Source organism: Rhinatrema bivittatum, chromosome 8 (genome assembly GCF_901001135.1).
Source record: "Rhinatrema bivittatum chromosome 8, aRhiBiv1.1, whole genome shotgun sequence".
NCBI classification, from domain to species: Eukaryota; Metazoa; Chordata; class Amphibia; order Gymnophiona; family Rhinatrematidae; genus Rhinatrema; species Rhinatrema bivittatum.
The window spans coordinates 9,379,384-9,403,342 of NC_042622.1; the positions used below are offsets into that span (position 1 = coordinate 9,379,384).

At 45.3% G+C, this 23,959-nt stretch overlaps 1 protein-coding gene across 5 annotated transcripts in view; it reads left to right on the forward strand.

The window, feature by feature from the left end:
• MYT1 (myelin transcription factor 1) overlaps positions 1-23,959 on the forward strand; it is a 199,978-nt gene that overhangs the window by 140,560 nt on the left and 35,459 nt on the right. For all 5 annotated transcript variants that reach the window (XM_029613475.1, XM_029613476.1, XM_029613478.1 and 2 more), the window contains 4 exons: positions 277-399; positions 1,846-2,060; positions 11,783-11,988; positions 14,575-14,844. In XM_029613475.1, the coding sequence (XP_029469335.1) occupies positions 277-399; positions 1,846-2,060; positions 11,783-11,988; positions 14,575-14,844 (814 nt within the window). The remainder of the gene's footprint in view (positions 1-276; positions 400-1,845; positions 2,061-11,782; positions 11,989-14,574; positions 14,845-23,959) is intronic.

Here is a 23,959-nt window from a genome sequence, read left to right on the forward strand (position 1 = left end):
ATTGGAAAAGCATTCAATAAATTTGAAAATAAAAAATCTTAGTAAGCATTAATTGTTGAATTGTTCAAGTACGCAGCATTTCAAATATTTAAACATGTGCTGCTTGGTCCTGCCTCTGCTTTCTGCTCCCTTTCTGGAGAACAGACGCAGGGCCAACATCAAGAAGCCGTTGATCATGAGAAGGGTGGTGGATGTATGGACCTGAGCTGGCTCTTGGGCTGCCCAGGAGGGTCCTGGCATGCAGGCAATGCTTTAACTTCCACATCTTCCCTGCAGCTTATCTGGGTGCCCAATTGCTGCTGCGGAAAAACTCGCCAAATCTCATGAGAAGCAGCAGCAGCCGCCGCCGCCACCAGGGGAGCTCCCCAAAAGCAGCTCGAGCTCAGACCGAATACTCAGGTAGGTTCCTTATGGAGAGGTTCCCCTCCCAAACGTCTCTACCCCACTTGCACCTTTACAAATGTAATCTAGCACTGCCGCTGCACTAGCAGGGAAATATTCCGGTTTTAATTCAGCCTTGTTCAGGGAAGATTGGAGAGCTCTGAAATCCTCACAAACTACGAAATCTGGGCTTATGTGGAATATATTTTGTTAAGATTTTTTAATGAATGGCTGCTAAAATTAGTCTTTGCATGAGAACCCGTCCCGTGGAGGCAGTGCAGTGTCCTGTTACTGCTGACAGCTCCTTCTGTGTCCAGGGTGGACTGATAACCACAGGAAAGGCTCCTATTATGTCCATCAGTGCCAAGGGCTCAGGCCAGAGTGTTTCATGGCGCACAAGACATTTATGCTTGCTCCAGTATAATTTAAAACGGAACTAAAATTAGTGCTCGTGCATTAAAGTTATAAAAAGGCAAGCTTTTCTGAAGGGCACAGATAGGATTTCAGTGCTCTTGGTCCGCACGTGCCCTTCCTATTCATTGCACGCTGTAGTTGGGTAGAATTAGTGCAGTTCTGTTTTCAGCAGAGTAACTGAGGGTGGATGCAGATGAGGAAGGGCATTTCTGGTACCTTCCTTATAAAACAATGACTTAGAGAATCCATTGTTGGCGTTCATCGATCTTACAGATGGACGTGACCCAGTACTTCACAGGTTCTTCCTTGGGCAGGCTTGAATTAGGATGAAGAGCTGGGCGTTCTGGTTGATGAATAGTTGGAACACGTGGGCAGTGCCAAGCAGCTAAAGCTGCACGTGATATCTCGGTGTCCATTCAACGTGGGATGGAAGTAAGCCGTAGCTATGCGGTGTCCCACCGTCCAGCCACACGTGGGGTCTGGCATTTAGTTCTGGGTACCTGTCCTCAAGAACGATGCCCAAATATTAAAAGGAAGTGAGAGCGGGAGGCCTTCACTACGCCAGGCAGGGTGCTTTTGCTTTTGTGTTTGAATGTGTGATGCTGCTGGGTAGAAGTGGGCACCGAAAGACGTCTGCCATACAGGAAGATCCTCTTCCATCCCCCAAACATTTTCGTTCCACAGAGCATTAAATAATAACAGAGCAGGGTAAAGGAGTACAAATTCTACCTTTTCTAAAGCTGACTGTTAGGAATTAGGAGAAACTTGGGAATTCAGTGTTGAGTTTTTATGTATTTAGATTTTGAAGTATCTATGAGAGAGTAAAGTTTCATGTTTAATTTAATAGGTTATGTAATTTGGTTTTATTTTATTATATCTGTTTGATTTGATGTTTTATTATGGATTTGGTTTTATGTTCTGTAATTTTCACCTTGGGCCTTCAGGGAATGAAAAATAAGAAATGTGAATAAATAATAATCTGTGTACTTTTGGGACGCTGTTTTCTGTGGTCAGTGGTTGAGTCACCATCACTCTTCTTTCGTCCTCCAGGCCTATGTGTTTTGTGAAGCAGCTGGAGATTCCTCAGTACGGTAACTACAGGCCCAACATGGTTCCAGCGACGCCCAGGGCCAACCTGGCCAAGGAGCTGGAGAAGTACTCCAAGGTCACCTTTGATTATGCAAGTTTTGATGCTCAGGTTTTTGGCAAACGCTTGCTTGCCCCAAAGATTCAGACTAGCGAAACCTCACCTAAAGCCTTTAAATGTAAGTCAAAGCAATAATTGTAATCACTTTTCCTTCTTCAGGATTGGATGGGCAACCACTCAACCCTTTGATACCCTACGTCTGTCTGCAAGGTCACATGGCTTCTTGCTTCTTCATGTATAAAAGTGGGGGCCAGCTGGTGGCTCTCGGTGGCGGTGCTCCATCGCCATGTGGAGGGACTTGGGGTTCAATTTACTGGTCCAGGTCACCCGGGACTGGGGATGCTGGGGAAGCTGTGGAGGCAGCGTTCACAGCTCCACGGGGAAGGAAGTCCCATTCTTTGCACAACAGCGACATCTACTGGCCGCATTTACGGCTCGTGATTGCCATTTCACCGGCATGAGCAGTCTAACGTAAATCAGGAGGGGAAAATCCCCGGGTAGTAGTGAATGAAGGCCTGTAGAGCCGGACCTCGGCCCCAGGAGGAAGGAGGAAAACAAACAATGCAGCAAAACTGTTTGTTTAGTTTGTACTTCCTGTGGTGCAGGGATGTTGCTAGCAAAAAATTAAAACTGTTGGGAAAGCAGATTTCAGTGTGGGAGAGAAGAGCGAGGGGACTGATGCATTCTTTCTTAATGTTCCTTGGTGTGAGACGGCTGTGGGATGGAGAGGGGAAAACTCTCTAGATTCATTTTGTATTTTTTGGCTCGGCCTCTCTGGGCGCATTTCTCCACTGGCACCACCTATGCAGCAGCGAAACTAGAAGAGGCCCGGGAGGAGCGCCAGCTGCCGCTGTCAGCTTGGATTAGGGCTGACGGAAAAGTCATTTCTTTCTCGGCACAGATGATGGTGCGGCTGAAGTGACTGCAGGGTTTCCAACATTAACAATGAATGCATTTCTCAGAATAATCCCACTGACAGAACTAATTCCAGCAAACCGGGCAGGATAATCCTTTCCAGCCCCGCTCCTCGCCGCTTTCACTAATTTGCTGATTGCCACCCTATCAGGGCTAGAAATGTTTATGAAACGGAACAGCATCACCGATCAAGCGGTGCGGAATTGAAATTGACGAGTCCACACTATGAATATGCGCCAGAGATTTTATACGATGCTAGGAAAAGCCGAGACACAGGACCAGGAGCACTAATGCCAAGGAGTAAAGATTTAACCCCTGCTCCATGACACATAATTAAAAGAAAAATACATTTTAAGATGATTTTTTTTAATTCTACTTAAAAATGCGGCTCTGCAAGCTTGTCCTAAACTTCAGTGGCAGTGGCTGAAGGTTTCCTATTTGTGGTGAAAGTGACGGCTTGACGCTGCAAATCTTGAAATCTAGTGAAATACGTAAAAGTGCCAGGTAATGGGGGGACCAAGTCACTGCAGGTAAGCGGAGCAAGTCCTGACAGAATTGTTCCGATAATAATTTTAACTCTTGATCGACTTCATATCCCATTTTCCATTCTGATTTCTGTTTTACTTCGGCTGCTGAACAAGTGCTTCCTCTGGGACTCTGGAGACAGGTGTGGGTCTGTGGGACTGCTGTAGTCCTGTTTTTATAAAAAACGGTAATGGAAGGAGGTTGGCAATAAGGAGCCGGCTAATCTGACTCCAGTGGCGGGGGAAGCTTATTGGAGGTCCTGAGAGAGAGAGAGGATGGCGAGGAGTCTACAATTCAGCGGGCTGCAGGGTCCGAGGCGGAATGGTTTCGCCAGAGGGAGATTGTCACACATGAATCTGATCACCTTCCCCCAGTCGGCCGACCCAGGAATTAGACAGCGGGCAGATGCTGGATGTGCTGTACTTGGATTCCAGTAAAACCCCTGATATTGTCTCTCACAAGAGATTCATAGATGGTGGAAGTGAATTCCAAAGAGAAGGACTTGCGGTGGAAAAGCTCTATTCCTTAGCGGAGTTTTGGCTTGAGGGATAACCAGGGTGTCTTGGTAGGCTTTTCTGATTGGTCTTGTTGATTTGATGGTGCGTAGTTGATGGGTAAGATCGATAGGAGCTATATTGTTTATGGATTTGTGAATGAGGGTCATGACTTTGTAGAAGATTCTAAATTTAATTGGAAGCCAGTGGAGATTGTAGAGAATGGGTGTGATGTGGTCTCTTTTATTAGAATTGGTCAAGACCCTAGCTGCTGAATTTAGAACCATCTGGAGGGGCTTGATTGTAGAGGCTGGTAGACCAAGTAGCAACGCGTTGCAGTAGTCCATTTTGGTGAGAATAATTGATTGTAGGACGAGGCGGAAATCGTGGGCGTGTAGTAAGGGTTCTAACCTTTTCAGAACTTGTAATTTGAAATAGCATTCTTTGGTTGTATTGTTTACAAATCTTTTTAGGTTCAGTTGATTGTCAAGAAGAACGCCTAAGTCTCTTACATAGGATGTATTTTTGAGGCTGTTTAGAATGGGTGTAAGTGGATTGTGATCGGTGATGACTTTTTGTGGTTGATCAATTATAATGGATGGGATCTCTCTGTGGATGAAGTTTTCTTCCTGGGAGATGAGGTATTCTGTTTTGTCCTTGTTGATGACTAAATTGAGTTTGGTGAGGAGTGCACTAATTTCTTGAAAGCATTGCTCCCAGAAGATTAGAGACAGTTGAAGGGATTTCCTAATAGGGATGAGGATTTGTATGTCATCCGCGTAAACCATGTGTTTGAGTTTCAGTTTGGAAAGGAGGAAGCAGAGAGGTAGAAGATAAATGTTGAAAAGGGTTGGGGAAAGTGATGAACCTTGTGGAACTCCCATGTTTGAGCTGATTGCCTGTGATTCTTTGTTGTTGATTTTTACCTTGAAAGATCTATTGTTGAGAAATGAACGGAACCAGTCTAGGGCGATGCCTGAAATACCAATTGCAGTTAATCGGTCAAGTGGTTGACCGTATCGAAGGCTGCAGAAAGGTCTAGGAGAATGAGGAGATGAGGTTGTCTTTTTTCTGAGCTTAGGAGAACAGAGTCGATATGGGAAATCAGCAGAGATTCTGTGTTTCGTGTTTTTCGAAATCCGTATTGCGCTGGAGCCAGAATTTTGTGTTCTTCAAGGTAATCAGTAAGCTGTTTATTTACTATTTTTTCCAAGATCTTTGAGATAAAGGGAAGGTTAGCGATGGGACGGAAATTCGCTGGTTCCTCTGTAGACAGATTCGGGTTTTTTAGGAGAGGTTTCAATATAGCTTGTTTGAGGGAGTCGGGAACGTGACCTTGATTTAGTGAGCAGTTTATGATTTCTGCGATGGGTTTCGCTATGGAGTTTGGTATTGATATGAGAATGTTTGAAGGGATGGTATCAAGTGGGTTTCTAAAGAAGAAGTTCTGTTCCACATCTTTGTTACCAATGTTACGGATGGCTAATGAGGAAAGGTTAGTCTGTTTGTAGATGGTGCTAACCTGGGGGAGCAGGCAGTATGAAAGCTTGAGGAGTGCTAGGCTGCTTGGCAGCAAAGTTTCAGTAGTAAAAATATCATACTTCTGCATTTGGGGCGTGGCGTACGACAGGAGACGAGATGTTGGGCAGAGCTGGAAGGATGCTAGGGTGGATAGAGAGGCCTAACTAGGAGTGAAAAGGAAGTGTGATTATTCTGCTCTTCTGGAGGCCATCTCTCCGGGACAACATAGAATGGAGAGCGGCTACCAAAATGGTGTGGAAGCTGTCAGATGAGACTTGAGGATTTAAATAATTCTGCATACCCTAAAGAAGAGACGGGATAGGGGAGATCTGCTAGAGACACTCAAATATCTGATAGGTGATCACTAACAGGGGGGAAGAGAAGTTCTCCAGGCACCTCTCCCGGCTTTCCGCTGCTACGGAGGCGCTAGGGGCGCACTATAGTTCCTAGCACCTCCTTTTCAGCACAACCTCTCATTTAAATAAGGGATCGTGCGCCCAGGAGAGGTGGCTGGGCACGCGTTGGGAGAGCGAACACTCAACACTGAGCACCCCTTTTCCCACGCACTTTACAGTATCGGCCTGTGAGGTGACAGCATGAAAAGCAATTTTGGGAAATATGTTTTCATGGAAAGGGTGGAAGGTGCATGGAATTCCCTCCAGGAGGAAATGAAGGAAGCTAAATTACTAACAGAATTTAAGAGGGTATGAGATATGCACAGAAGATCCTTAGCTGTAAAAAAAAAAAAAAAGAAAGTATTGCAGAAGCATGATCTGGTGTAAGGTGTTTAAGAAGTAGATATTCATCTGCGGCCTGCTAAGTTATCCAGATACGTTTATCCAGTGACTCTGGTGAGATATTCAGCGCTACGGCCGCACTGCTGAATGTACCCAGCTATCTAAATGTTACCCAGATACATTTATCCAGTGACTCTGGTGAGATATTCAGCACTACGGCCGCACTGCTGAATGTACCCAGCTATCTAAATGTTACCCAGATACGTTTATCCAGTGACTCTGGTGAGATATTCAGCGCTACGGCCGCACTGCTGAATGTACCCAGCTGTCTAAATGTTATCCAGATAAACTTATCCAGTGACTCTGAGATATTCAGCACTGCGGCTGCACTGCTGAATGTACCCAGCTATCTAAATGTTATCCAGATATGTTTATCCAGTGACTCTGGTGAGATATTCAGTACTACGGCCGCACTGCTGAATGTACCCAGCTATCTAAATGTTATCCAGATATGTTTATCCTGTGACTCTGGTGAGATATTCAGTACTACGGCCGCACTGCTGAATGTACCCAGCTATCTAAATGTTATCCAGATACGTTTATCCAGTGACTCTGGTGAGATATTCAGCGCTACGGCCGCACTGCTGAATGTACCCAGCTATCTAAATGTTATCCAGATACGTTTATCCAGTGACTCTGGTGAGATATTCAGCGCTACGGCCGCACTGCTGAATGTACCCAGCTATCTAAATGTTATCCAGATACGTTTATCCAGTGACTCTGGTGAGATATTCAGCGCTGCGGCAGCACTGCTGAATGTACCCAGCTATCTAAATGTTATCCAGATACGTTTATCCAGTGACTCTGGTGAGATATTCAGCGCTACGGCCGCACTGCTGAATGTACCCAGCTATCTAAATGTTATCCAGATACGTTTATCCAGTGACTCTGGTGAGATATTCAGCACTACGGCCGCACTGCTGAATGTACCCAGCTATCTAAATGTTATCCAGATACGTTTATCCAGTGACTCTGGTGAGATATTCAGCACTACGGCCGCACTGCTGAATGTACCCAGCTATCTAAATGTTAGATACATTTATCCAGCTAACTTTAGGATTGCTGATTGGCAGAAGTTGTTCTGGATACAGAGAGAGATCTTTCATGTGCTCGTATTTTATGGTTGGCAGCTGGGATGTATCCTTAGCAGAGTGGACAGGAATAACTTCTCAGACTGGATAGGCATCTTGGTCTTTTTCTGCCATCATCTGCTTTGTTATTGTGTTAGTATGTTAATCTGTATGTACTGGGGCACTGCTGTGCTGCTCCTCCGATGCAGCTGGATGTTTACATATGAAATATCAGCAGAGTAGAAGAACCTGGACTAGGAAAGTGATGTATGTGAGGAGCAAGCTACAGCCACAATGTGCATCTTTTTTTCCAAGAGGGTTTGAGTCACCCAAAGTCGTTCTGCTCTCTAAAGGCTGAATAGGTTTAAAAACAATTTTTGTGAAAGGACATATTTACCCAAAAATAAAATATTTGTCACAGCCTGAAAAAAGATAATCGATAGCTCTGAGGAGGAACCTCTATTCTTGCCCCCTGTTCACTCCAGTCCACCCGCACCTGTTACTCAGCTCTAGACGTGGCTGTACCTGTTACTCAGCTCTAGACGTGGCCACACCTGCGTGCAGTGTTTCTATTCCTGCTGGAGGCTGGCGGAAGACCAGGCCGAAGGACTGATAGAGCTGCACAGCTCTTTCCTTCCCAGCAAGGCAGTTTCAAGCTTCTTAAAACTGTTTTATGTTGAAAATAAGAAAGCCTCTGCTTTTACTCTCTCAGATGACACTGCAACAGAAATGTGAACATCCTTCATCTGTTTTTAAATAATGATTTAAGTTTCCAAATAAAAGCCTCTTTCTCTCCTGCCTCAGTCAGGACTCTCAGCTCCCGTGCATGAATTTTCTTGCAATGAGCAAACTCTTTCACAACATACCACGCTCATCTTGCCAACATGAAGCACATATCCATGGGACTATGAATCCCCAGAACTGCATCAGTAAGGGGCCTACTCACTGCAGTACTACATTATCAAGCAGAACTCAACTGCAGTGATTACTCCTAGCACTACTGCGTACACATGGCTTTAACTAACAACTCCTCTTCATCCTACACATACCACATCACAAATGACAACAGGACACATATTATTTCTGACACATGTGGCACAACACTACGTATTTATGAGCCACGGGCAAGCATGGTTTATAGGATGCCCACAATGAATGTGTATGAGGTATGTTTGCATACCATAGAGGCACTACATGTGGATTAGACTTGTTTGTGGCACGTGAGGCCTAGAGTTCCCTTCCTTTGATCTAAATTGTAATCTGCTGAGATAAAAAAATGTGTATTAGCAGACTTCAAGTGATGCAATATAAGAAATAAATACAACAAATTCAATTATTCCTTTACTTATATTCTTCCATAATCAGTATAATCAATCCAGGCAAATTATAAGTCAATAAACATATAACAATAATATTCTGTGTAAGCACTGACAACAACACTAGATTTATCAACAAATGAAAAAGTAACTAAACATGTTCTTTTCTGTGCTGATTCATGTGATGGTTCGTGGAGTGAGGTGTACTGTGCACCTTCTCTTCTGTACAGCTGCTGCTACGGCTGAGGACTAAAGGATGTTCTCCTCTGCGTCCCGCTATTCTCCTATCTGCTCCTGCAGCTGAAAGCAGAAACCAGAATCAGCATTTTATAACAATTATCTCAACCCTACCTAAGCAAATGCAAAAACCCCCTCAAACATCTTCACCACTGCAGCCTTCCTGTGCGCTCCATATATCTAATGATTAGAGAGGCTGACCTGGAAATGCTAGAAAATACTTGAACACTGATATTTCCTCAGGATAAACAGCAGAATTAAAAAGGAAATTCCTAATGATTTTGTTGATTTTAACTGCAAATTAATCTCAGTAAATTAAGTAGGTACAAAACTGAATACAATTATTTGATCAAATACTAATAAATAGCAAATAGAATTTATATTTATGGGCTTATGCACTAAAAATAAAAATGTATTCTAAAATTATTTTTAATGGGCAATGCACTGAATATTTTTCTGCACTGGTTAAAATGCTGCTGCTATAGCAATTGTGTGAAAATAGCATGCACGTTACCCCAAAACATGTAGTGTGCATTGTAGCTCAGTCATGAAATCCTTGTGCTAACAAAGGGCAGGCCAGCAATACGAATTTCAAACCTTCCTTCTCCCCTGACGGCAGCTCGCTACAAAACCAAGAGGTTCTGTGCTGCCAGTGACAAAACCATCAATGGACTCCGTGGCTCAACTGACCTGCCAGCCTCCCCCAGACATGGGACTTCTGTGCCTCCTACTGACCTCCAGACACAAGGGGCTCTGTAGACTAATGGTAGAGTCTGAACCCTCTGGACACAACCAGCAGAAGGGGTTCATGGCCCACCTGAAGCCCTACTTTTCTCCAGACACAAGATTCAAGGCCTTGGTGAGCCCTCAACTCTACCTCTGGCTCCCTTCTGCACCCCAGCCTCCTGATAAGATCCACCAAATAATTGGGGCAACAAAGTATGACTCCTTCTCCCCACCCACTGCCACCAAATTTCATAATGCTGCCAACTGGTCTTTCATACGTGAGGGCACAGCAGTGAGGGAGGTCAGCCAATGGCAGCAGTGGAGAGGGAGGGAGTTGTACCCCTGCGACCTCTCATGTTCACCTCTTTTTTTTTTTTTTTTTCCCCGCTCCATCAAGGCTGGGAGGAATGGCAGTCTCTTCCAGTCCACGCCGACCTCTCTGGCGTTCCCGGGACAGCGTGGGCGGTGCTGACCACCATCTTGGACCCGGAGTTACCTAGACGTGCATGCGTGCACACAAGGGCCTCATTTGAACAGGTCATGGTGGGAACCTCAGGGACATCCCCGCCCGATGACGTCACCCTGCCGGTGTATTTAATCTGACCAGCCCTTGCCTTCCTCGAGTTAGCAAGGAGTTCCATCTTGCTGTATTCTCCACTTTCAAGGACTTTCTGTTCCTGACTTTGGTCTTGGCATATGGACGCTCTTGAGTACCTTCTCCTCGGGGGCTCCCCTGCGTTCCCGGCTATCTGCTCCTCGGAGGGCCTTCCTGCCGGACTGCTACTGGACCTGCCTCTCAGGTCCCTATCTCTCTGCAGGAACCACCTACTGTGAGTTCCTCTACTGACTTCTACTATACAGACTGCATTGTGGATTCCACGCAGCGTACCCCGATCCTCGGGCCACTACCGTCCTACTCTACAGAATACCTACATACCATCCACAGGAGCCACTTCCGGGTTCCGGCATCGCTACCAGTTCTTCAACATCTACTGTACAGACATCTTCGGCATACTGCGCTCCGCGGGCCACTACCAGATCTGTATTCCTGAGGCTGCCTACGCTCGTCGGAGGGGATCCTCGGCATACCCCGCTCCGCGGGCCACTACCGGATCTGTATTTCTGAAGCTGGTTACGCTCGTCAGAGGGGATCCTCGGCGTACCCCGCTCCGCGGGCCACTACCAGAACCTCCCAGCTGTGTCTCGCTCTGGGTAATTTCCATTGCCCGGGACTGTATGAATATATTTCCATTTCTGTGGAGACTAATTCTTCCCTCCTGTTTAATTAAGTCTTCATTCCTAGCTGTGTCCCTCGTCACTGAGGCTGTACCTGCTGACTGTGAGGCTCACAGGGCTCCTCCCTGTGGGCGGAGACATCGCTCATCTCAGCCCAGGGGTTCACATCCTGCCTCAGTCAGAAGGGGCAGGCAGGGGTTAAGCACAGGGCCTGTCCAGACCCTTTAATTCTTGTGTCCAGAGGGAAGAGTGGGGGGGGGCACAGGTCCTGGGGAGGAGGGGCTGCTCTGCCTTGGCTTGGAACCTCTTGAGCTTCTGCAGGTTGAATGCAGCACCCTCGCCCCCCTGCTGGCTGTGCCTGTGGTTTTGAGAAGTGTTTTTGGGGCATGGCAGGCCCTTCCTCATGTTGTTTTTTTTTGGCTGGGGGGATTTAGGGAACTGTGTATTGGGGGAGAGAGTAAGGGTAGAACCACCTCACCCCCCCCCGGCATGCTGACCTTGCAGTAACATTTAAAACGTATTCTGAGATGGATGCAGGGGCGGATTGGCCCACCGGGGGGATCGGGCACCCCCCCGGTGGGCCGCTCGCTCCAGTCACGTGGTCTGCCGTGCGTGGCCGCGACAGAGCCGCGCTTGGCAGACCACGTGATGTGTCCTGGGCCGGCCTGGGCGGCGAATACCCGGGCCGGGCCGACATCGTGAATCCGCCGCTGGATGGATGTTAAATTTTAGGCCTTAGCTAGCTCGTGGAGAAAAATGTCCTTTGCCATTTCTTACACACCTGCTAAGTCCTCATTTGCCTAGGATGTTGCTTTATTTAGACGTAGCTACGCACTACTGTTAGCACATCCCTGCTCTCATCATCGGGGTCCCACCTAGCATCCGTGCCAGGGCCTGGGTACGTGGCATTGTGTGCATGCACTGCTTGTAAGGGAGAGATTCTGCCGAGGAGATAACTTTCCAAGTTGTGTGTCACTCAGTACTGCACTTCTTTCTCTTCCAGCCAAACCATTTCCAAAGGCCTCTTCTCCCAGCCACAGCCCTTCCAGCAGTTATGTGAAGAGCACATCCTCCTCCTCCACCAGCTTCGATTACTCCCATGACGCAGAGGCCGCGCACATGGCTGCCACGGCCATCTTAAACCTCTCCACCCGCTGCTGGGAGATGCCAGAGAATCTCAGCATAAAGCAGCAGGAGCTTCCCAGCAAGGTGAGCGTGAAAACCCCCCACCGGAAGGGGTGAGGTCCGGAAGGGCCTCTGCTTCTGAAAGAGCATTAGACGCCAGCCGCAGGCTAAGGGAAGCTAAGAAATGCCCCTGCCTGTGACAGTGAGAAGGGTCCAGAAAACGGACCCATTCCCCACTGCAGTTCCTGCGATCGTCAATGCATCTCTCCTTCAGAAACCTGGCTCTGCTACCAGACCCGACCACAATCTCTTGCAACAGCTTCCGCAAGCTCACTGTGCATTTCCCCTAAAAATACTTAACGTTTAAGTCTGCTCCCCCGTAATTTCATGGGGTGTCCTCTAGTCCTTATTTATTTATTTATTTTAAAGTGTTTTTATACCGTCTTTACAAACAGTGTTTAATCAAAACGGTTTACATAACTAAATAAAAAAACAAATGTAAATAAAGATTTAAATTTAAAAGAACATAAAGATTATCAAATTATAAAAGCTCAAAATTACAAAAATATATTGTACCGTCTGAAAGAGTAAATCAGCCCTTGCACCCCACACGTGATTTTGTGAACTTCTATCAAGTCTCCTCTTCACTGTCTCTTTTCTGACCTCTTTTCCCACTGTACATTCGATTTATATCCCAAATTTCAGGCGCTTCAAAGCGGATTACATTCGGGTCCTGCAGGGATTCCCCTGTCCCCAGAGAGGTCATTTATCAAAATGCAAAGACACCATAAAGCCTGCGCTATTAATCGCAGCGCACGGCGTGAATGCAAATTTTTTAAATTTCTGCAAAGGGCGGGATCAATGAAAATGAGGGGCATTATCACACGTTTTAAACGCTAGAAATAACTGCACCTTTTTTTCCCTGGCGTTAAGCCTTGTGATATGCCTGAAGCTATACCACTATAGGAGGGCAAGCTAGTAACTGGAGGTGAGCCAATGGTGGTGGTCTAGGGTTTTGGGGCCAGTTTGACATGCAGAGTGAGACGTACGAACAGCACAGTGCACCTTGGTGAAGATTTGACGTCATTTGGAGTGAGAAAAGTCTCACAAAGATGAGATTTCTACAATGTTCTCTCGCCTTAGCTTGATAGTTCCCTGGTAGAGAGCCCCTCCTATAGTGGTATAAAGAGTAGGGATGTGAATCGTTTTTTGACGATTTAAAAAATCGTCCGATATATTTTAAATAGTCAAAAATCGTTAGAGGCACGATACAATAGGAATTCCCCCGATTTATCGTCAAAAATCGTAAATCGGGGGGAGGGGAATGGGGAGGGCGGGAAAACCGGCACACTAAAACATCCCTAAAACCCACCCCGACCCTTTAAAATAAATCCCCCACCCTCCCGAACCCATTACCTGGGGTTCAGTGGGGGGGGGGGGGGGGGCCCGGTGTGATCTTCCACTCTCGGGCCACGGCTGCGTTAATAGAAATGGCAAAGGTAGCGCCGGCGCCATTTCTATTAACGCAGCCGTGGCCCGAGAGTGGAAGATCACACCGGGACCCCCCCCCCCCCCACTGAACCCCAGGTAATTTAAAACATTTTGGGGGGGTTCGGGAGGGTGGGGGATTTATTTTAAAGGGTCGGGGTGGGTTTTAGGGATGTTTTAGTGTGCCGGTTTTCCCACCCTCCCCCGATTTACGATTTAAACGATTTTAAAAAAAACAAAACCGCGACGATCAGATTCCCTACCCCCCTCAAGCCAAAATCGATCGTTAAGACGATCGATCGCACCTCTAATAAAGAGTTGACTACTATGAGAGCCTTATAAAGAGGTCCTCTCTCTCTCAATGCCTGTCTGGGCACTTTGCAACCTGTGAGGTACAAATATCACATGGTGCAGGAACTCTTAAATCATCAAAGCCATGTGCCTTTTCCTTATCACAGGCGTTATTGATGTGACAATTATTGCATTTTGATGACTCTAGGCCTTAGTTTGTTCCCAAGGCAATAAAGGGTGAGGGACTTGTGACTTTAGACAAGGAGTAGCTGGGATTTGAACTCTGAACTTGCCTGATTCACAGCTCGCTGCTCTTCCACTTTGATTGTTGGTTGAATTACTTGAAACAAAGAAACAGGATATTTAAAAAGGAAAGTCAAAAGCAATTGCTATTCAGTCTGGGCTTCCTGCCTACCCAATATGCATTGCCCATTAGCCAAGGTCCCAGTGGGGCAGGAGTGATCCTCGGCTGCCCTTGCCCACCAGTGCCAGCTGACCAGACAGTCAGCAGGAGGGGGGAGGAGCCAGGGACATGGTTTGTAAGTAAAATGAAAAACATGTGCCAGGGAATGAAACCAAAGAAACAGAATGAACTTGCACCCCTAGCACTGTCCAGAGTTGAGTGCAAGCTCCTTGTGCGGAGTGCAACCCAGCGTTGTGCACACAGAGCCAGGGTTAGGCTCCCCCCTCCCTCCCGGGCTTACAAGCTCCTTCCGCAGCTCCCCACAGTCCCCTGCCCCGTTCCCTAATTCACTGCTTGCATGTCAGGAGTCATTTTACAAGTTGTAGGTGCAGAGTCGCATGGGATGAGAGAAACCCGGGCACGGAGGGCGTGAATGGTTATCTACTCAGACGTGCTGATAAAAGACTGAATTTCTTTTCAAATCTCAGTCCCTGGACATTGAAGTGGATGAAAACGGAACCCTGGATTTAAGCATGAACAAGCATCGCAAACGGGAGCCTGCGTTTCCCAACAGCAGCAGCTGCAGCAGCAGCCCGAGCATGAAGTCTCCAGATGTTTCCCAACGCCAGAACAGCACAAGCGCCACCAGCAGCACAATGACCTCGCCCCAGTCCAGCCAAGCTTCCCGGCAAGATGAGTGGGATGGCCCCATCGACTACACCAAACCAAACCGCCAGAGAGAGGAGGAGCCAGAAGAGGTAGGTGGTGGGGGCTTAATATTTACTGCTGCAGAATTGCATGCTGCGCACCCAGATGTGTAGAGCGGTCCCTGTACAGCTGCCGTTATTCCTGCGCCTCGCTCTCTCTCTTTCACGAGTGAAGGAAAGCGACTGCAAGGTCTCCCATTTCCAGGCGAGCCCTAAGCAAAGCTGCCTGCATTTCTGGAAGCCGTGTGGCTAGTTTTGCTTTGCTTAGTGGCCCGGAGAGACTTCCCCCAACCCTACTCTGCTCCATGAACATCTCCAAACATCTGCGAGGAAAGGCCTTGACAGATGAGGCGGAGGTGGGTCCTGTCCCTAGATCCTAGCTTAATAGAAAACGGTGTTGCACCCGCCCGTAGGCTGCACAGATGAATGAATACTGCTCAGAGAGCTCGTTCTCGAGCTCCAGATCCTTCCAGAGTTCTGTGGCTCTCCCAGCTGAGGAGGGAAACATTGATGTCGGCACTGAACCACTCGTAATGTGAAAGGAAACCTTGCTGCCATGGTTGACACTTTCCTGATGTTACCATTGTACTTTTGGTCCATTTTAAGTTTCCAAGTATGGAAAGATGATGTGAGAAATGTTTCTGTGGAGCAGCCTGCAACAGACTGACTTCTGAGCGTAACTTCAGCCCTTAATGGCCGGGCAAGGCAAGAATGAAGCCTGCTCGTACTGGTGCTTGTGGAAAGGGACTGTCTGATTATTGCCCACCGGGGTATGTCAGCAGTGCAGGTTCCCAAGGCAGGATTAAGTTGGGGGGAAAATGTATGCAGGCAGCTGCAAATAATTAAAACCCCCCACATAATTTTGCCTTAAAAAAATATCTGTACGAAACGCAGATGCAAATGTATTTGTGCAGGAAGTTTTCATTGGGCAATAGTGAAAGATAACTCACACAGTTTTACTATGATTTTGGCAAACACCAGGGGTAAAAATCCACCCCAGAGGTTTCCTAGATTGTGGGTAGTTTGATTATCTTATCTATACCATATAGAGGGCAACTGTGCAAGGCTTTTCCCCAGCTAACCTGGCCTGACAGAAGATCAGCTTCCTCCAAAGCAGCTAAAAGTTCATGCCTAGTCCAAAGCCTGATCACTGTTATGTTGGCACATTAGAAAGCGGCGTTCCCTAAATTGGGAGGGGAACGAGGGGTTAAACAGTGCACACACCCCCCGCACACCGAGCAGGTGAAACCCATGCAGGCACAGTGTATGGGCTGTTTCTCCTTGAAACTTTGCATGACGTATAAGCGAGAAAAGTCGGTGCGTGGTTTGCAATTACCCCTTAAACTCTCCAGCTAATGTTCCCGTTTGCTTTTCTTGGCGGTGTGACTCGATACATTGAATGAATTCACTTAAAACACAGGTGGCCAGCTCTGGTCCTCGAGAACCACAAACAGGCCAGGTTTTCAAGATATCCACTTGAATATGCATGAGAGAGCTTTGCATATAATAGAGGCAGTACATGCAAATCTGTCTGAGGCTCTCTAGGAGCAGAGTTGGCCACCCCAACCTAAAATCTCTCTTTAGCCAATAAACCAACACAAACATTCAGTAATTAGAGTTATGAAAAATCTTTTAGTTCTGCCTAGATAAGCAGAAATTCTTCTGAGGCTATGCTGCTGCTGTGCGTATGTCTTTATATTTTTTTTTTTTTTTTATTTTAACATTTTTCTATACCGTCGTTTAGTAATGCACCAGCACAACGGTTTACATTTCGGCACGAAATAGGTTGGTTAGGTTTCTAAGTTATCCATGGTGTGCTAATATTTTACGGTTACATAGTTCAGTAATATACTCTAAATGAGAGATGGGTTGGGGGTTACTATTTATATGATTTTGGGATAATTATATATGTGTACACTGTTTCAATTTAATATTTAATAATGGGTAACAAATAATAAAATTGTCAGTTTTCCGTTTGTTGGTGACTTTCAGCTGTATGTATTGTTAGTCATCGCTCTCATTGTGAAATGCTTTTTTGAAAAGTCAAGTTTTTAGGCCTTCTTTGAAAAGTTTTAATTCTTTCATTAATCTCAGTTCAAGCGGTAATGTGTTCCACAATAATGGTCCTGCCAAAGATAGAGCTCTCTCTCTCACCTGGGTCAACTTTGCTGTTCTGACTGAGGGTATGGCTAGCAGTGCTTTATTGGCCGACCTGAGATTCCTTTGTGGGACATGTAATCGTAAAGCAGTGTTTAGCCAGTCGGCGTTTTCGTCATTAATTAATTTATGAATTGTGCAAAGTGTTTTGAATTGTACTCTCTGTTCTATTGGGAGCCAGTGTAAATCTGCCAGTGTTTGGGTGATATGATCTCTTCTGCCTTTTCCAGTAAGTATTCTGGCAGCTGAGTTTTGTAGTATTTGCAGTGGCCTGATTGTGGTGTATGGTAAATCTAGGAAGAGTGTATTGCAGTAGTCTGTGCTGGCAAATATTAGTGCTTGTAGTACTGTACGAAAGTGTTCCTGTGTTAATAATGGTTTTAGTCTTCTAAGGACCATTAGTTTGGCATAGCCTTCTCTTACTTTTGTTGATATGTGTTGTTTAAGGCTGATTTCGGTGTCCATAATAACTCCTAGATTTCTAAGCTTATCGTTTAACTCCACTAATTTATCATTTTTAAGTTTGGGATTTTGAATTCTTACAATGTTTTTTCGTTCAAGGTGTATAAATTCTGTTTTTTCTTTGTTAATTACTAGTTCCATTTGAGTTAATAGTTGTTTTATTATGTCTAGATACATCATTGCAAAGTTCAGTGCTTTCTCAATTGACTCAATTGACTCTTCCACTGGTAGAATGTTTACATATATAGAACTGTGTTTTGTATGTGTGTATATATGTGTGTGTGTGTATGTATATGTGTATATATATATATATATATATATATATATGTGTGTATATATATATATATATATATATATATTGCATGTATGTATATGTGTGCATGTGTTTTAAGTGTATATATATCTATGCTTTGTATGTGTGAGTCCCAACTCCAGTCTGGCAACCCTGGTGCTGCCTTGGAGGAGGAAGGTCTCCTGGTAAGTGATCATCAACCCATCATAGTTGATGATTTGATTATTAGGAATGTAGATAGCTGGGTGGCTGGTGGGCGTGAAGATCGCCTTGTAACATGCCTACCTGGTGCGAAGGTGGCGGACCTCACGCGTCACCTAGATAGGATTTTAGACAGTGCTGGGGAGGAACCAGCTGTCGTGGTACATGTGGGCACCAACGACATAGGAAAATGTGGGAGAGAAGTTCTGGAAGCCAAATTTAGGCTCTTAGGTAGAAAGCTTAAATCCAGAACCTCCAGGGTAGCATTCTCTGAAATGCTCCCTGTTCCACGCGCAGGTCCCCAGAGGCAGGCAGAGCTCCGGAGTCTCAATGCGTGGATGAGACGATGGTGCAAGGAAGAGGGATTCAGTTTTGTTAGGAACTGGGGAACCTTTTGGGGAAGGGGGAGTCTCTTCCGAAGGGATGGACTCCACCTTAACCAGGGTGGAACCAGAATGCTGGCACTAACCTTTAAAAGGAGATAAAGAGGCTTTTAAATCCTCCATTCTTTCAGATTATCATCCTATCTCATTGTTATCATTTATTAGTAAAGTTATTGAAAATTCTGTACTTCAGCAGCTTACAAATTTCCTTGATTCAAATGATATGCTGAATCAATACCAATTTGGCTTCCGCAAACATCATAGTACAGAAATCTTGTTATTATCTAGTTTTGATGCCATCAGAAAAGGCTTCAATCATGGCATTTCATTTGTACTTATTCTACTTGATATTTCAGCAGCTTTCAATATCATAGATCATGATATTTTTTTATCTAGACTTCACTCTCTTGGGATTTTTGGTTCTGTGTTTTCCTGGTTTTCTTTATACCTCACGAATAGGACACAGCAAGTCAAGGTTGGATCAGAAACGTTATCCTGGTCCCCGCTTAGCTCTGGAGAACCCCAAGGCACTTTTTAACCTCTATCTCACCCCTCTGTGCTGACTTTTATCTAACCTTGGAGTACACTACAAGCTATATGCCAACGCTATTCAGTTTCTTTCCCTGCAGAGACTCATGGACCAAAACAGAAGAGTTCATTAGACACTGTTTATTTGCCATCCAGAACTGGCTAACAGCTAACAAACTCGCTCTAAATATCTCCAAACTGAACTCGTGCTACTATCTCGTTTCCCCCCATCATCTACCGCAACTCAAATTACCTTCATGAACAAAGTGATTCCACTCGCAAATCCTGCTCACAACCTTGGCATTCTTTGAGATCCTTCACCGTCAATGTATCAACATTTTAAATGTTTGTCACAATCCTCATTTTTAAAATTATAACTATTATGTTCTTTGAGGCCATTACTCAACCTGGATAACTTCTGTACAGTTTTACAGTTATTACTCTTTTTTTCCGGCCTTTACTACTACAGTTCACTTTTCTTTGGTCTCAGCAGCAAGACTTTCTCACTGGTCTTCCCCTTCGTGATCACATAACACCAGTTTTAGAATCCTTACATTGATTACCTATCACCCATCGTATTCGATATAAGTTTAGAGGTCACTATTCATGATCTCTTATATTACATTAAATCACCTTGGATTACAGCCATCTTGAAAATACATACTCCAGCAAGAGCCCTGAGATGAGTGCACCAGAGCCTCCCCCAAATAGCACACCTTGAAGAGACCAGGGAATGAGCCTTTTCAATTGCTGGCCCCCTGTTTTGGATCTCTCTCCCTACTGAAGTCAGAACAAATTTTTCAAAAAGCCCTATGCATCATGATGATATGTCAACACTGTCGCATGTCCTAAATCAGATTTTTATTTATGCATCTATGTCGTATATACACTGTCTTATTTTAATCTGTCATACCTGCTTATATATTTTAAATAATGTGTATGTTTTCTAAGCGCAGCTAACAAATATTAAAATAATAATAAATAATAACTAAAACAAAGGGGAAAGCCGACAGTCACTCAGCAGCGCATGGTTCGGAGGGAGGTATCTTCAAAGGATACTAATGATGCATTAGAATTAGGGCTTCCCGACAGTGAGGTTCCAATTATGAGAAAAGTAGTCCAAGTGCCTGTAATTAAAAAATCATCTGAGCTAAAAGATTCCAATTTATCCCTGACAACTGAAAAACAGAATGAAAATACAAACAAAAAACTCATTTTGAAATGTCTGTATGCTAATGCCAGAAGTCTAAGAAGTAAGATGGAAGAATTAGAATGTATAGCAGTGAATGATGACATAGACTTAATTGGCATCTCAGAGACATGGTGGAAGGAGGACAACCAATGGGACAGTGCTATACCGGGGTACAAATTATAGCGCAATGACAGAGGAGCACCTGGGAAGCGGTGTGGTGCTTTATGTCTGGGATGGCCTAGAGTCCAACAGGATAAACATCCTGCATGAGACTAAATGCACAATTGAATCTTTATGGGTAGAAATCCCTTGTGTGTCGGGAAAGACTATAGTGCTAGGGGTATACTACTGTCCACCTGGTCAAGATGGTGAGACGGACAGTGAAATGCTAAGAGAAATTAGGGAAGCTAACCAAATTGGTAGTGCGGTAATAATGGGAGACTTCAATTACCGCAGAACACACAAAGTGCAGATACGTGTTCAATCCTGACAGAACACTCACAAAATGTTCAAAGGTCAAAATTGTTTTATTTCTTCAATATGGCAACTCCACTGGTTTATACAAGAGATATCTTAATGGCGTCCCCCGCCACGGTCCCGTGTTTCGCCGCGGGCTGCATCGGGAGGGCATGCCACCAGGAATTCACAGGTAAAGCTGTAATAAACATGTAAATATCAGGAAAAACAAAGCAGGACTTACAACCGAATATGTTATCAATGATCAAGACAAATCAAAACATACCTGACAGCTGATATACTTGAAAATGACAGGGAGCGCACTACCCTTGACTGCTGACAGGTATTTAAACAAAGCAGAAGGCGCCAAAACCTACAGGAGAACCAACCACGTGGGTCAAAAGACCCCGTTCATTGGTTCCTGTTCCTGTAGTGCACCGCAACAGTAAATGCAGACCAACCAACCCTGCTTAGTTAGGAACCTAGGTGAATAGAAACCATTCAATCTCCCGATTCAGTCCCTTGGGCGAAACTGTATCTAAAGTAAAAATCCAGCGTTGTTCAATAAGGCCCAATTGTTCAGCATAGTTCCCACCCTGGGGTGGCCGCAGGAATACCTCAATCACACTATATGAGAGATCTGAAAGAGTATGTGATTTTTTCACCCAATGATCGACAAGGGGTTCATTTTCTCGTGAATGGCGAATGTTAGAGCAGTGCTCTATAATGCGGGTTTTGACCATGCGAGAGGTTTTCCCAACGTATATCAGAGGGCAAGGACAAGTGACAACATAAATAACTCCTGACGTGGTACAGTCTGAGTAAGATCGTAACTGGAAAATTTTATGGGTGACTGGATGGGTAAAAGAGGTAGTAGGTGACGTATGAGAGCACATAGTACAATGGCCACACGGGTGATGGCCTAATGCACTTCCAAAATCCTGTGATACTGGAAAGTCCATATGGATGAGCTTGTCTCGTAAGTTCTTCCCCCTACGAAAAGTAAATCGGAGGGGACCAGGAAACAAAGTGTTCAAAGACAGAGCCTCCCAATGTCTGCGGATCATTTTATTTATTTATTTAGAAACTTTTATATACCGGCATTAGTGGGTACATCATACCGGTTCACATAATAACTGAAAGTTTGGAAAATACATTTCAACAGGGAGAAAGTAACTGGGCAGGGGATAAAATAAATAGGCAGTAGGAAAGATAGTTAAAAAAACAAGAAAGTCATAACCAGAGAATACAGTTTATAATTTACAATGATAGTCTCCTTAATATAAGGAGAGGGCAGACCCCTGAAGGGGGAACTGTGAGGGGAGATGGAGAAGGGTTATTCTGGGTAGGCATGGTTGAACAGGAGTGTTTTTAATTTCTTTTTGAATTTGATTGCACAGGGTTCAATGCGCATGTAGTCAGGTAGGGAGTTCCAAAGAGCTGGACCGGCAATAGAGATAGCACGGTCGCGGGTAGTGGAGAGATGAGCCATTTTCAGGGATTGGACATGTAGGGTGCCTTTGTTGGTAGATCTGGTGGCTTGGGTGGACAGGGGGGCAGTGAAAGGTAGGTCGAGCCAGTTGGAGTTGTGGGTGTGGATGGACTTATGTATTATGGTCAACGTTTTGTAATGTATACGGGACAGGATGGGGAGCCAATGTAAGTCCTTAAGGATGGGGGTAATATGGTCGTGTTTGCGTGCGTTAGTAATGAGTCTTGCAGTAGCATTTTGCAGTAGTTGAAGGGGTTTTATTGAGGACAATGGGAGCCCTAATAGGAGCGCATTACAGTAATCTAGTTTGGAGGTGAGAGTGGCTTGAATCACTGTACGGAGGTCATGGGTGTAGAGCAGGGGTCTGAGTTTCTTTAGTACATTGAGCTTGAAGAAGCCCGCTTTAAGGATGGAATTGATGTGAGGTTTCATGCTAAGATTAGGATCAAGAAGGACTCCGAGGTCCCTAATGGACGGTTGGGCTGTGAGGAGGTTAAGTTTAGGGTCGTTAGGTGGGAGGTCGGGGGGATGTGAGGAGATGTAGAGGAGTTCCGTTTTGTTCGTGTTGAGTGCAAGCTGAAGGTTGGAGAGGAGTGCGTTGATGGCTGCAAGGCACTTTTCCCAGTGCTCCAGGGCGTCAGATATAGAGTTGTGAATGGGAATGATGATCTGTACATCATCAGCATAGAGATAGAATTTGAGTTTAAGGTCGGAGAGGAGATGGCAGAGAGGGATGAGGTAGATATTGAAGAGGGTAGATGAAAGTGATGAACCTTGCGGGACTCCTTGTTGTAGGGGGTATGCGGCAGATAGGTTGTTTCTGATTTTAACAGAGAACTTTCTGTTAGAGAGATAGGATTTGAACCAGACTAGAGCTATTCCTGAGATGCCGATGCTTTCTAGCCGTGTCAGGAGGTGGTGGTGGCTGATGGTGTCAAAGGCCGCTGAGATATCGAGAAGGGCGAGGAGGTAACTGTGACCTTGTCCCAGTCCTCTGAGAAGATAGTCAGAGAGGGAGAGCAGTAAGGATTTGGTATTAAAATGTTTTCTGAATCCAAATTGGGAAACATGGAGGATATCATGATTTTCTAGGTAGTCCATGAGTTGTGAATTGACCACCTTTTCCATAAGTTTGGAGATAAAAGGGAGGTTGGAAATGGGGTGGAAGTTGGAAGGGTCTTTCGGATCTAGGGAGGGTTTCTTAAGGAGGGGTTTGACAACAGCGTGTTTGAGGGAATCTGGGACTACCCCATGGGTGGTGGAGCAGTTGATAATATCTGCTATGGTATTGGATATGCTGTTGGGGATGGTTATTAGGGCTTTGGTGGGGATGGTGTCGCTGGGGTGAGAGGCTGGCTTAAGTTTTCGCAAAAGGCCTGTAATTTCTTTAGAGGAGGTGAGGTCAATTGTGGTCCATTGAAGGTTGGGATGGGGAGGGGATTGAAGGTGGGTTAGTGGGGGGAGAGGGGTTGGTGGGGGAAAATCTGGAGAGCAGGTTGGCGATTTTGCTTTGGAAGTAGTTGGCGAGTTCTTCAGTTTTAGCCGCAGCCTCAGAGTCTGGAATGGTAGGAGGGATAGGGGTGGTAAGGTTAGCGACATAGGAGAAAAGAGCTTTAGGGTTGAAATTATAGTCATGGATTTTTTTTCCATAGAAGTCTCGCTTATGTTTAAGGGTGGACAGTCTATATATATGAAGGGCTGTTTTGTAGCTGGAGGATAGTTGGGGGGGTTGGGTCCTTGCGCCATTTTCTCTCTTTTTGTCTGAGATTGCATTTAAGGGTTTTTAACTCTTGGGTGTACCATGGCTTAGAGGGTTTCACTGTGGTATTTATGATACGTTCGGTGATTGGGCATAGTTTGTTGGCAATGTCTTCTGTAAGGCTATGCCAGGATGCTAAGGCTGTGTCTGGGTCTGATAAGATAAGTCTTGGTAGGGAAGAAGCTAGTGCGTCAGTTAATTTGTTGCTGGGGCAGGTTTTTCTGGATATGATGGTGGTGTGAGC